This window comes from Notolepis coatsorum, assembly GCF_963971535.1.
Source record: "Notolepis coatsorum genome assembly, chromosome: 1".
Classification (NCBI taxonomy): domain Eukaryota; kingdom Metazoa; phylum Chordata; class Actinopteri; order Aulopiformes; family Paralepididae; genus Notolepis; species Notolepis coatsorum.
The window spans coordinates 232,826,485-232,839,651 of record NC_140165.1 but is presented as its reverse complement, the minus strand read 5'-3'; the positions used below and the strand labels follow the sequence as shown (position 1 = coordinate 232,839,651).

Here is a 13,167-nt window from a genome sequence, read left to right as displayed (position 1 = left end):
ATAATTACTAAATAAATATGAATTAACCCCAATCCCAGTTTTTACAGTGTAGAAGGATTATATATAAGTATATTCAGACAGATATGGATATATATGCGGTAATATATATATATATATATATATATATATATATATATATATATATATGCGGTAAATATAGATATATAAATGTATATATGTGGTGGACCTTGAGTGTCTTGAAAGGCACCTTATAAATAAAATGCATTATTATTATTATTATATTCGGCACTGTTATACATGCTATCATACAGAGTATATGGGTAGACGATATAGTATGAGGTGGGTAGTTAAGGTTATTATGATTACTATGATTACAGTGGAGCAGCCCTTTACTCTGCCGTGCCAGGTTATGCAATCCTCCACCATATAATACCTCCTCACACACGACCGAGGGACCAGCCCTCTTAGCGGGACGGTCTAATATAGTTGTGAATTATTCAAAATGCATGAGCTGCTCTTGATGTAGGTCTGTTAGCTTGCCCAGGGGTGCACGGGATTCAAACTCGTGGCACCCACTGCCCGGTGTTAACACCGCCGTGATTGCCTTCCGAGGCCTCTGCTGCAGCCACTCCAGCTGTGTTTAAAAAGCAAGATGAAGAGCGCCCCCTCTTCTTCAGATATTTAATGCTGCACTACGCCGTTTCCGGGGGGAGTGGGATTTGTTAACATTTCTGTCAGAGCTTGCGAGGAAGATGGGCCTTTATTCATCCCTGTCAGATCGGCGACAGGGGAAGGAGAGGAGAGGCACAGGCAGGGTGATACGAATACAATGTATAAGAATAGAATATAAATACGAAAAATAAAGATAAAGATCTGATCTTGGAGCTTGATGGCGATTTGTGGCGGTGGGAGGCTTTATGGCTGAACGTGCTCCTCATCTTTGCTAGCTCCTCTAATATAGAAAACATATTTACAGCGCCATGGCTCCCTCCTCCCTCTCAACACGAGCTGAAACTACTGTTTGGGCTTGTGCCACATGAAAGCACCATGGCATGTGGCACAATAATCGTTTTAAAACTAAATAACTCTCAAAGTAACTCTCAACATGGAAAGTTTTACAATCCAAAACTTCCATAAATGGTAAATGGCTGCATTCATAATATCATCATATCAGTACAGTCAATTAATACACACCAGAAGGCGAACACTAACTTCCTTAAACGCACAGTAGTATATAGAGCCATGAAAACATGAAATTCTTTACCACTGTTACTGTAATGATGTACTTACTAAATCAACACAGAAAACAATGTTTAAAAAGCAAATAAGGAAACACTTAGGAACATCATATTTGTAGGATGATATGCAGGTATGTCGTTTCTGAGAGGGAGGGAGAGGGAGAGAGAGAGAGAGGGAGGGAGAGGGAGAGGGAGAGAGAGAGGGAGAGAGAGAGAGAAAAGCAATCAGACAAATATAACAGAACAAACAAAAGGAGGATATCCATGTCGTTTGATCCCGTTCATTCTGAATCGTATCTCCAACCCAGACCGTTTCCATTGACGCTCGTATTTCCTTGTGCTCCATTTGATTAGATCTATTGACCTACTGTGGAAATATAATTGGCCCTGTCTCCCATGATTTGTTGTGAGGGAGAACCGTCACACAGGGAAGGGTGCAGATCAGGATGATTGGCATTTCAGTTTTACTTGTTCCCAGATCAATGCCAGTGGATTGATACTCTTTGTTCGCTGTATGAAAGGAAACATGAATAGGAGAATACAATAAAGATGTATGTTCGCCGGAATTGGATTTCAGCTCCGCATATTCCACTTTGATTGGATCTATGTGGGGTGTGGGGGGTTGTCTGTGCTTGAGAGAGAGACAGAGTGTGGTAAGGTTTGGAGTCTTCTCATACTTGCATGTAAGAGAAGAGATTCAATTAATCTATTAATCAATCAATTCATTCATTCATTCATCTGCCACAGCTGTGATGTGTCTTATATACAATATATAGTAACCTTGTTATTCTTATAATGTAGCTCTAGAAACAGTTTCTTTGCGTGTGGATGAAGTCAGATCTTTTGATTAAAACAACCAACCAAACAAGTCAAACAACCAGGAGTGAGGGTGCTGCTTAAATAAGTGCAAAATCTACATTCAGAGCCTTTTGAGATGATTGATTCCTACTTAAATAAAAGAAATTCAAAAACATTGACTCAGCTAGACCTCTTTCTTATATCCGTGGCGCTAAAAAAAAGCAGAGTGGCTTAGAGGACGATAATGTCTTGTATGAACTACCAGTAATATAAATCATATTAACAACAAAAATGTGTTCCATCTTCATGTCAGATGATTTTCAAAAAGGTGCATGAGTCAATGCAAAAAAAGAACAAGCAAATATACTGCTGAAAGTTCAGAACGTTGAAAATGTTTCACTCCATAGATTAATCTAGATACATTTTATTTAACGCTTTAAATCATTTAAATTAATCTCCAAAGTTAAAGCATTAACTTTGACAGCCCTAATATATATATATATTAGGGCTAATATATATATATATTAGGGCTGTCAGTTTATCGCGTTAATTAGATTAATTAATTACACAGCAAATTATCGCGTTATGAAAATTAACTCACAATTAATTACAAAAAAATAGTTTTTTTTTTTTTTTTATAATTTTTTTTGTATCTCATTCATTCCATAAGAAAGTAGAATACACATTACAGACTTTTTTTTATATGGTCCATTTGCATGTTCTTGGTATCTGATTCTAGGGACATCTATGGATCTCAGGGAATGTATTCCCAGTGTCAGAAATACTGTGTCTGTTACCAGGCTTGAGTAAATTGTAATGAACCAAATGAGAATATCAATAAAAAAAATTTTTTATCTTTGACTGTGAATAACACTATGCTCAAATTGACCAGACCTGAAAAATCTAAGCAAATTAATAGATGGAAGATGATTAAACAGAAGGTTTTGTAGATACAGTACTGAATTCTGCCATCCGGACACATGCAATTTGAAATATGATTATAGAATATAGAATATCAGGCATAAAATGGTTATGCGATTAAAATGCGATTAATTAGATTAATTAATTACAAATCCTGTAATTAATTAGATTAATTTTTTTAATCGCCTGACAGCACTAATATATATATAATAATTTTGTATGGATACACTGTCACATTTTCCCTCGTGAAGTTAGGTTTTTTTTTACTTTAAAAACTCAACCGTGAATGTGAATAGAACCATATATTTCCAAGCTCACAATATACTCACACCCGTGTCATTATGGAGTTTCCTCAGTGTCCCATAGACCTCGGTGTGATGAGTATGGTAATGATATGATGATAAGGTGCATGCTGAGTCCACTGATCTGTCTCCTGAAGTGTCTCCATTAGCGGCTCAGGCCAACGACTCCTGTCACCTGCCCTCTTCTCTAATTGGTTGCTGACTACGCGTGTTGTGCTTCTCATTGGCAGAGCACAGTTGACAAGCTCATTAAGAAGACCAACCTGGCGCTGGTTATTGGGACCCACTCCTGGAGAGAACAGTTTGTGGAGGCTGTCACAGTCAGTGCAGGTGAGGAGAGTGTGTGTGTGTGTGTGTGTGTGTGTGTGTGTGTGTGTGTGTGTGTGTGTGTGTGTGTGTGTGTGTGCGTGTGCGTGCGTGCGTGCGTGCGTGGGGGGGGGGGTTTGATAGAATAGATGACCTCAAGTGATGTGACGTTTGTGAACGTTCCAATTCTTTTGAATGATCCGATCCGATTCTTTTGAACGATCCGATTCTTTTGAGTGATCAGATTCTTTTGAACGATCAGATTATTTTGAACGATCAGATATTTTTAAATTATCCGATTATTTTGAATGATCCAATTCTTTTGAGTGATCTGATTCTTTTGAGTGATCCGATTCGTTTGAACGATCAGATTCTTTTGAACGATCCGAGTCTTTTGAATGATCCGATTCTTTTGAACAATCTAATTATTTTGATTGTTTTAGTACGAAGGAAGGGAACCGAGTCATACTTGGTGGAAGCCGCTATTTTTTACATTCGTTGTGCCCATTTCACCGCCTGTCCTAAATCCATTCCCCTTTACATGAACAAACGTGGATCTTGTTGTTATGAATCTAAATACTGCATGCTGTTAAGATTGGGGTGCTAATGAAGGTGAGAACACAGTTTGCAGACAAGGGAGAAGGAACGGAGGCAGAGACGAGGAGCGATGCTTGAAGAAGGGGTGTTTACTAATGATCCAATATACAATACAAATAAAAGACACTACTACTAACAAAACAACGAAGGAAAACAAGAAAACGACAGGAGAATACAGGCAAGGACTCACTAGACATCAACGGGGAAGGCAGGCACGACACAGGGAAAACACGGGGTACTGGAGGAAATGACATCACAAGGAAATGAGGACAGACAGACACCTAAATACCCACACTAATTAACAATGATCAACACCTGGCCAAAACACAGAATCACAAATACAACCTAGACACAAAAGCAATGACACCATAAACACAACTAGACACAAAGGCAATGACACACAACAACCCAACAGGGGGGTGACATCAAACACAGATAGGGATGGCCCAGGATAACAGAATATTAGAAATCCAATCAATAATGTGCAACCAACATAAAATGGCAGACCGCACCATCGGGCTTAGGTCACCAGAGGGAGGTAGGGAGCCAATGTCAGGAGGAGAGCACTGTCCAATGTTATTCTCATGCACTGTCCAGCCAGGACTGGGCCTTGGAACGTAACAGCATGCACTTTATTGTTCACACTCAAAAGTTGCTATGCTATCTAGTTAATTAAAAGGGGAATGCATTTTTCTTTTTTACTGTAAGAACAAATCTGGGATGTTTTCGGGGACAGGATCAATCAATCAATCAATCAATCAAATATATTTATATAGCACATTTAGACATGACGCTTGTCAACCAAAGTGCTTCACATAGCTAAGAAAAAACAGAAAAAACAACCAACGGATAGACAAAGGAAAACAGAACAACACGTCAACAAGCAAGGCAAGAGTCAAAGTGAGTCAGGGAAGGCCAGGCGATAGGTGGGTTTTGAGTTTCGATTTAAAAGACTCGACGGAGGGGGCAGATTTAATGGACATGGGGATGCTGTTCCAGAGGTCAGGGGCTGCAACCGCAAAAGCATGTCCGCCCCTAGACTTGAAATTAGACCTACGGGTGGTTAAGAGACCCTTGTCAGATGATCTGAGGGCCCTGACATTGGTATAGGGGGTGAGGAGGTCTGCTAGGTAAGCAGGGGCTTTACCATTAATGGCTTTGTAGACCAATAGGAGAACCTTGAATTCTATTCTGTAGCGCACCGGCAGCCAGTGAAGGGAGGCAAGAACAGGGGTGATGTGAGCTCTCTTCTGGGTACCTGTGAGCAGTCTAGCAGCAGCGTTTTGGGGTAGTTGTAGGCGGGCTATGGTTGTCTTATTAAGCCCCAGGAACAGGGAGTTACAATAGTCTAATCTTGAGGATATGAAAGCGTGAATGACTCTTTCAAGGTCTGAGGGGGAGAGAATGGCCTTGATCCTAGCTATGGACCGGAGCTGGAAGAAACACCCCTTCACCACAGAGTTTACCTGCCTATTGAAAGTAAACTTGGGGTCAAAGAGTACGCCCAGGTTTTTTACAAAGGGCTGGACTAGGGCAGACAGGTTACCCAGGCTGCTGGCAATGACACTGGTTTGGTTTGGGGGGCCGAAAAGGAGGATTTCACATTTTGACTGGTTAAGCTGTAGGAAATTGTGTGCCATCCAGCATTTGATGTCGTCACTCTAGGCAGGAACGAAGACTGTCGAGATTGTTTATATTGTTGGGTTTCATGGGGAGATAGACCTGAGTGTCATCGGCATAAGAATGGAAAGAGATGTTGTGTTTTTTAATGATCAGACCAAGGGGCAGCATGTATAGGGAGAATAGGATAGGGCCAAGGATGGAGCCTTGTGGAACCCCGCAAGAGAGAGAGGGGAAGGGGGAGGAGCAGTTTCCGATATTAACGGAGAAGCTTCTATCACTGAGGTAGGAGGTGAACCATGATAGGGCTGTGCAACTGACACCAACTGCCTGGTGAAGACGGTCAATGAGAACAGCATGGTCTATATCTATAGTGTCGAAAGCTGCACTGAGGTCTAAGAGCAAGGACAGCACAGTCCCGGTTGTCGGTAGTGAGGAGCAGGTCATTGGTGACCTTAAGCAGGGCAGATTCTGTGCTGTGGTTGGCTCTGAAACCTGATACGAGGACAATTGACTTAATTCAGGGACTGTCCCCGAAAATCGGGAAACGTCTTGTCAGCTTAATATAATCCTATATTTCTCCATTCAAACTTTGGTGGACACTTAATATCACACTCATGTTGGATATCATACATACATTTTAACGATTTGAGGCTTTATTTCCAGGGGCTTTAAGTATCTGATCCAAGTTTGAATCTGACCCAAATCATATCGTTATCCTAGTGTTTAATACGGATAAACCAAAGATTTAGATTTAAGACTGATAAACCGAGTAACCTCTGCACCCTAAAAAAAGAAAAGAACGATGAGCCTCTCTTTTGAACGGCTCTTTGAAAGGAACAGAGCCAAAAGATCCGGCTCCCTTCAAAGAGCCGTAATTCCCATCACTAATGACCTCCAATCCACTAGCAGTGTTGACACACTCCACTGCCCATAAGAAATTACTGAAAATGTGATTATAATTACTCTGTTGCCCTTCAAATGGAGCCATTTGGCTTTGTTGCCTGGACTGATATCGAACCAATGATCTGAAGTCTCCTGTTACTAGACCCAGCCTCCAATTAAGATGGTGAAGGGTCTACATTCTGGCCACTTCTAATTACCAGAGAGAACAAATAAAACTGATGTGACAAGCAACAAGTAAACCAGAGCTTCACTTCTTCTTTCCCTGGTGGTAAACCATTGCCCATTTCGACGTTTTGCATCAGGGGAAAAAAGTTTAATAACAATAGTCTTGGGTGTGTTCAGTCAGACCTGATTCATCGATAACCTATTGGGTTGATAGATATTAGGGTTGGGTACCGTTCACATTTGAACCGATACCAGTACCAGTTCCTGGAATTCGGTATCGGTACACATTGGTACTTTTTTTGTTACTTAACTCTCTCTGTAATAACAGACATTTTGTTGTAAAAGATTAATCCAAACTTCTCAACTTATTTATTTAGAACATTTTGTTATTTATTGTTGTAACACACCACACAAAGTAAATCGCATGATCATGTATTATGTTTTTAAATGTACATTATCTGGCCATCCTCAATAAATATGATCAAACTCCTCTGACCTCGTCTGGTCTTTCCAAAGACCCAAGAGACGGGACAGTAATATCTATATTTGTGGAAAAGGCTCCCTCTTATCTAGTAATATTACACTCTTATACTAAAGATCTAAAGGTACCGAAATTTGGTATTGATTGATCTAGCATAAATTGTTCGAGTTCGGTACCCAACGTTCGGTACCCAAACCTAGTTGATATAGAACACAGCTTCACATGTGGGAGGAAAACAAATAGATACATTTTTGCGGGGTCATTCTGGTCAGACGTTAAGAGATTTATTAATTATTGAGCGAGTTTGTTTACAGATGAGAACGCCCCGAGACGACACACTGGAGCTGGAGCGTGTGGATTTGCTGTTGGTACATTACACTCATCATCATCATTCCTACGTTCTGCAGCCTCAAATTCGGAGCCTTCGGAGTCGACTCAGATATTTGCTCGCTAATGGAATTTACAAACTAGAACACGCGTGCGGTTCAAAGATTAGCAAGGCCCTGATAACAGCCTCATCTTGTTCTAGCCCACACACACACACATACACATACACATACACACATACACATACACATAAGGTGTCTGTTGCAGGTTATAACCGTAATAAATGTGCAGCAGGACTGGTGACAATGGGACTGTGTGGGACATATGTGATGCAAGTTCTCCCTCTAGTGGAAGAACAGGCTCATTACATACATAATTTATTGTGCTCTTGTGCTGTACAAGGCCTAGAGCTAGGAGGACTCATGTTAATACCAAAACCTTTTTTCTTTTAATGATCTCTCTCTCTCTCTCTCTTCCTCTGTCCCTCTCTGTCTCTCTCTCTCTTCCTCTGTCCCTCTCTCTCTCTCTCTCTCTCTCTGTGTGTCTCTCTCTCTCTCTGTGTGTCTCTCTCTTCCTCTGTCCCTCTCTCTCTCTCTCTCTCTCTCTCTCTGTCCCTCTCGCTCTCTGTCCCTCTCGCTCGCTCTCCTTCTCCATTTCCTTCTGTCTCTCTGTCTCTCTCTCTCTCTCTCTGCGTCTCTCTCTCTCTCTCTCTCTCTTCCTCTGTCCCTCTCGCTCTCTCTCCTTCTCCATTTCCTTCTGTCTCTCTGTCTCTCTCTCTCTCTCTCTGCGTCTCTCTCTCTCTCTCTCTTCCTCTGTCCCTCTCGCTCTCTCTCCTTCTCCATTTCCTTCTGTCTCTCTGTCTCTCTCTCTCTCTGCGTCTCTCTCTCTCTCTCTCTCTCTTCCTCTGTCCCTCTCGCTCTCTCTCCTTCTCCCTTTCCTTCTCTCTCTCCCGGTCTCCAGGCGATGACGATGACGATGAGGGCCGCCTCCCGTCTTGTTTCGACTACGTCATGCACTTCGTGACCGTGTTCTGGAAGGTTATCTTCGCCTGCGTCCCGCCCACAGAGTACTGGAACGGCTGGGCTTGCTTCTGCGTCTCCATCAGCGGCATCGGCCTCCTCACGGCCTTCATCGGGGACCTGGCCTCCCACTTCGGCTGCACCGTGGGGCTCCGGGACCAGGTGACCGCGGTGGTGTTTGTGGCCCTGGGGACGTCTATTCCAGGTGATGTGTAATATAACCCTCATCTGCACCTTTGTTTACATTGTTTATTTCTCTCATATTTGTATATTCAGAGTTAATTATATTGTTTACACTGTTTATGTTTTCTCATATTTTTATATTATATTGTATTGCCTATATTTATGTCTTTCTACTATTACCCTGCCCATACCTGTACCTCCCCTCCCCCCTCCCCCATGTTGCTATGATACCCGAATCAATAAAGGATCAATAAACTAATATCTTATCTTATCTTAAGTTGTCTTAAGTAGAGCAGGGTTTCTTAAACTACGAGTCGGGACTGACTCAGAATGGGTCACAGGCCTGTCTCTACGTTAGGTCCAGACTGGATAAGAATAGTCTTATTAGTCTCTGTAGTGCTGTAATGCTGGTTAAGAGCCCCTGGTCTAAAGGTGTGTATATTCGATTATATTAGATTCAAATGTATTGTCATTATGCAGCACAAGTACAGTACAATGAAAATAAGTTTGGCATCCAACCAGAGTGCAAATGTAACAGTAAAGCAATGTAATGTACAATACAATGTACATGTGATTAAACTGGGTATAGAACATATAAATTAGTACTACTGAATAATAGTGCTAATCAGATGTATGCACAGAGTTGTAGTATTAATATGTACAGTGATACAGGTATAACGACACTATGGTAGCAAGTTGTACTGGCCAGCAGGGTAGAGGTAAGGGATGTAGGGAATAAAGTATGTATGGATATAGATATAGTATCTACAGATATGTAAAAAGGATTATATACAGGTATGTACACAGACATAAGTGGATAGATATATATACGGTAAGAATAAGTTGGGTAGGCGGGGGGGGGGACTGTACAACTGTACAAGCAAAACTGTACATTGGAATATCGACGAAACCATACTTGGTTCTAAGAAGAGGGTCTCGTGTATTGTTGGGTTAGGTCATTTACTGTACATTGGAGGGGGTTGGGTTAGGACATTTACAGGGGCCAGTTTCGAATTGCAGTATCCCGTAGGTGTTCTTTGAGAGTGGTTTTGAAAGTGGGTAGTGATTCACATTCCTTTACAGCTTTGGGTAGGGCATTCCACATTGATGTGGCATAATTGCGAAACGTGTTTAGTCCCTTGTTTGAGCCGAATCTGGGTTTAACATGATTTGTGGAGCTCCCTCTGGTGTTGTGGTCGTGGTATTCACTGACCTTTGGGAAGTATTTTGACATGTAAAGGGGTATCTTAGTCGTGTAGTGTATCTTGTAGACCAGGCCCATTGCAAGTTGCTGTACTCTGTCTTCTACTCTAAGCCATCCTAGGTAGTCAAAGTGGGCAGGGGTGAGGTGGGTTCTAGGAGTAAGGTCAAGTAGTAGTCTGACCAGTTTGTTTTGTGATGTTTGTAATCTTGTTTTTTTAGCGCCTTTGAGGTACTTTGGTACCATGAGGTGCAAGCATAGTCGTAGTACGCTTGAATGAGTGCTCCTGCCAGAGTCTTCAGGGTATTCTTGTTTACCAGAGAGGAGATCCGGTACAAGAATCTAGTTCGTTGGTTGACTTTTTTGATTACATTGGATGCCATTTTGTCACAGGAAAGATTTGCCTCTAGGATGGAACCTAGGTATGTAATTTCGTCTTTCCTTGTGACAATATTGTCACCCACTGTAACTGAGAAGCCGTCGGTCTTACTGAGTTTGTTATTTGATCCGAAGAGAATGGACTCTGTTTTACCCAGGTGTAATGATAGTTTGTTATCAGCGAGCCAGGTGCAGATTCTGCCGAGTTCTGAGCTGAGGGTTTTTTCAACCTGTAACTTGTTCTTGTCAGAGACCAGCAGGGCTGAGTCGTCCGCGAACAAGAACAAGTTGCAGTCACAAGCTGACGACATGTCATTTGCATAAATTAGGAACAGTAGCGGTCCTAGTATGCTTCCTTGTGGAACACCACAGCTCACTGTGAGGGGGGGGGGATAGAGTACCGTTTACCTCTACCATCTGTTCTCTCCCCTCTAGGTAGGATTGCATCCAGCTCACTGATAGACTATCAAAACCAATTGCTTTTAGCTTGTCAATCAGAATGGAGTGATTGACAGTGTTGAAGGCCTTTTGTAGGTCCAGCATGACCAATGACCATGCCGCAGTATTTGCCCGTGTCCACCTCTTGTTTGATGTGGTTGTTCAAATAGAGAAGGCATGTGTCAGTGGAGTGGGATGTTCTGAAGCCAGATTGGAATTCGTAGATTAGATTTTTTTCCGCTAGGTACTTTTCTACCTGTTTGTAGACTATTTTTTCCATGACTTTCGAGATGGAGTTAAGAATAGAAACAGGGCGGTAGTTGCCTGGGTCTAATTTGCTGCCTTTTTTGTGCAGAGGGGTCACTCTCGCAATTTTGAAGTCCTTGGGGACGTGTCCCTGTTTTATGGAGAGGTTTATTATGTGTGTGATGACTGGGGTGATGGCGGCTGCTGAGTCTCTGAGGAATTTGGAGGGGATGTTGTCATGGCCAGTGGCCTTGTTAGGTTGGAGGGCGCTCAGTTTTTTTAGTACTTCATCTGTTGCTACCATTTCCAGTTTGAGACGTCTTTGCGGACCCCTAGGTTTTTGTAGTATGCTACTATGTGTTCTACCCCATAATGCCCTGAGTGGGAGGGTAGTTTGCTTACCAGTGTTGTGGCTATGTTTGTGAAGAAAGTGTTTAAGTAATAGGCTACACCCAGCTTGTCTGTGATGAGCGTGTTATGTCCGTCTTTATGTTTATGTTTGAGAATCTGGTTTTAACTTTTTTACTGCAGCCTAGTTGATTATTGAGTAAGTTCACATGGTTTGTTTTTGTTTTCCTCAGTTTTGTCATTGATGAAATTCTTTTTAGCAGTTTTGATCATGGAGTTTACGTCATTTCTTAGACTGTTTCTTTCCAGTTTGAGTTCAGTCACGTGGGCTTGGAGTTCACTGCTCGTACTTTTGGTAAGCTTTGACTGACTTTTACGAAACTCAGAGCATTTTTTTGTCTCTTGTTTTCATAGCGGCCAATATTTCGGAGTGCATCCACGGCTCAGCGCGATTTTTTACCCTGGTGGTTCTTAGGGGGGCCATTTCGTTTAGTATTGTTGAACATTTGGTGTTATATGGGTACATTTTACATTTACATTTAGTCATTTAGCTGACGCTTTTATCCAAAGCGACTTACAAGTTCTGTACGACAAGCCATCAGGAAGAGCACAACTCTATCAGCTGAGTAACAATGTTCATCAAAGTGTTGAGTGCTACAGTGTAGGTTAGTTTATTAGGACAAGTGCATGACAGTATGGTTAGTTAGGGTTAGATTTTTTTTTTTTTTTTTTTTTTTTTAATTCAGATAATGGTTGAAGAAGTGAGTCTTTAGTCGACGGCGAAAGATTGGACGTGTTTCGGCTGTCCTAACTGGGGTGGGTAGTTCATTCCACCATTGTGGGGCAAGGACTGAGAATAGGGTAGACTGTAGCATAAGGTAGGTAGTTGTGATTACTATGATTACAGTGTAAGGCAGTTGTAGACTGTGAAAGATTAACCCATTGAAACCGGGAAACACATTTGTGTGTATATGCAGGCTATATAATACATTATTAGCAGGCATTTTAGGTCTAAATGGGGTAAAGAAAATCCGAACTATCCCTTTAACCTCTCTCCCTCCCCATTCCAGACACCTTTGCCAGTAAAGTCGCCGCCACTCAGGACCAGCACGCCGACGCCTCGGTGGGGAACGTAACCGGTAGCAACGCCGTCAACGTGTTCCTGGGCATCGGCGTGGCCTGGTCGGTGGCCGCCGTCTACTGGCGCCTCAAGGGCAAGCAGTTCCGCGTGGACCCGGGCTCGCTGGCCTTCTCCGTCACCCTCTTCACCATCTTCGCCTTCATCAGCATGGGCGTGCTCCTGTTCCGGCGGAGGCCTTCCATCGGCGGGGAGCTCGGCGGTCCCAGGGTGTCCCGCCTGCTCACCAGCCTGCTCTTCCTGGGCCTGTGGTTCCTCTACATCCTCTTCTCCAGCCTGGAGGCCTACTGCCACATCCCGGGCTTCTAGAGAGAGAGAGAATGTTCTGGACAACAATTACACTACTGTTACACACACACACACACACACACACACACCTTGATACACTAACGCTACATACAGAATAGGATAGTCTTACATATATTAACAAGTGACAGACGCATCCATTTAGTAAGGCAGCCTGGATTATGTCCAAGATCCAAGATCTGATAGTGACCAGCTATACATGGACACTTCAGTACTTCAGAGATGCACACACACGTTACTCGCACTGACACACTACCAAAAAGAAACACACGCCTGCATCCCGATTCG

General features: G+C 42.5%; 1 protein-coding gene across 1 annotated transcript in view; it reads left to right on the top strand.

The window, feature by feature from the left end:
• The window catches only part of LOC311230120 (sodium/calcium exchanger 2-like), a gene marked incomplete at its 3' end in the record, with an annotated part of 94,987 nt that extends 82,105 nt beyond the window's left edge, over positions 1-12,882 (top strand). Inside the window, exons 6-8 of the mRNA XM_084316288.1 lie at positions 3,451-3,559; positions 8,583-8,846; positions 12,506-12,882. Of these exons, the coding sequence (XP_084172414.1) occupies positions 3,451-3,559; positions 8,583-8,846; positions 12,506-12,882 (750 nt within the window). The remainder of the gene's footprint in view (positions 1-3,450; positions 3,560-8,582; positions 8,847-12,505) is intronic.
• Between the last annotated feature and the right edge of the window lie 285 nt (positions 12,883-13,167).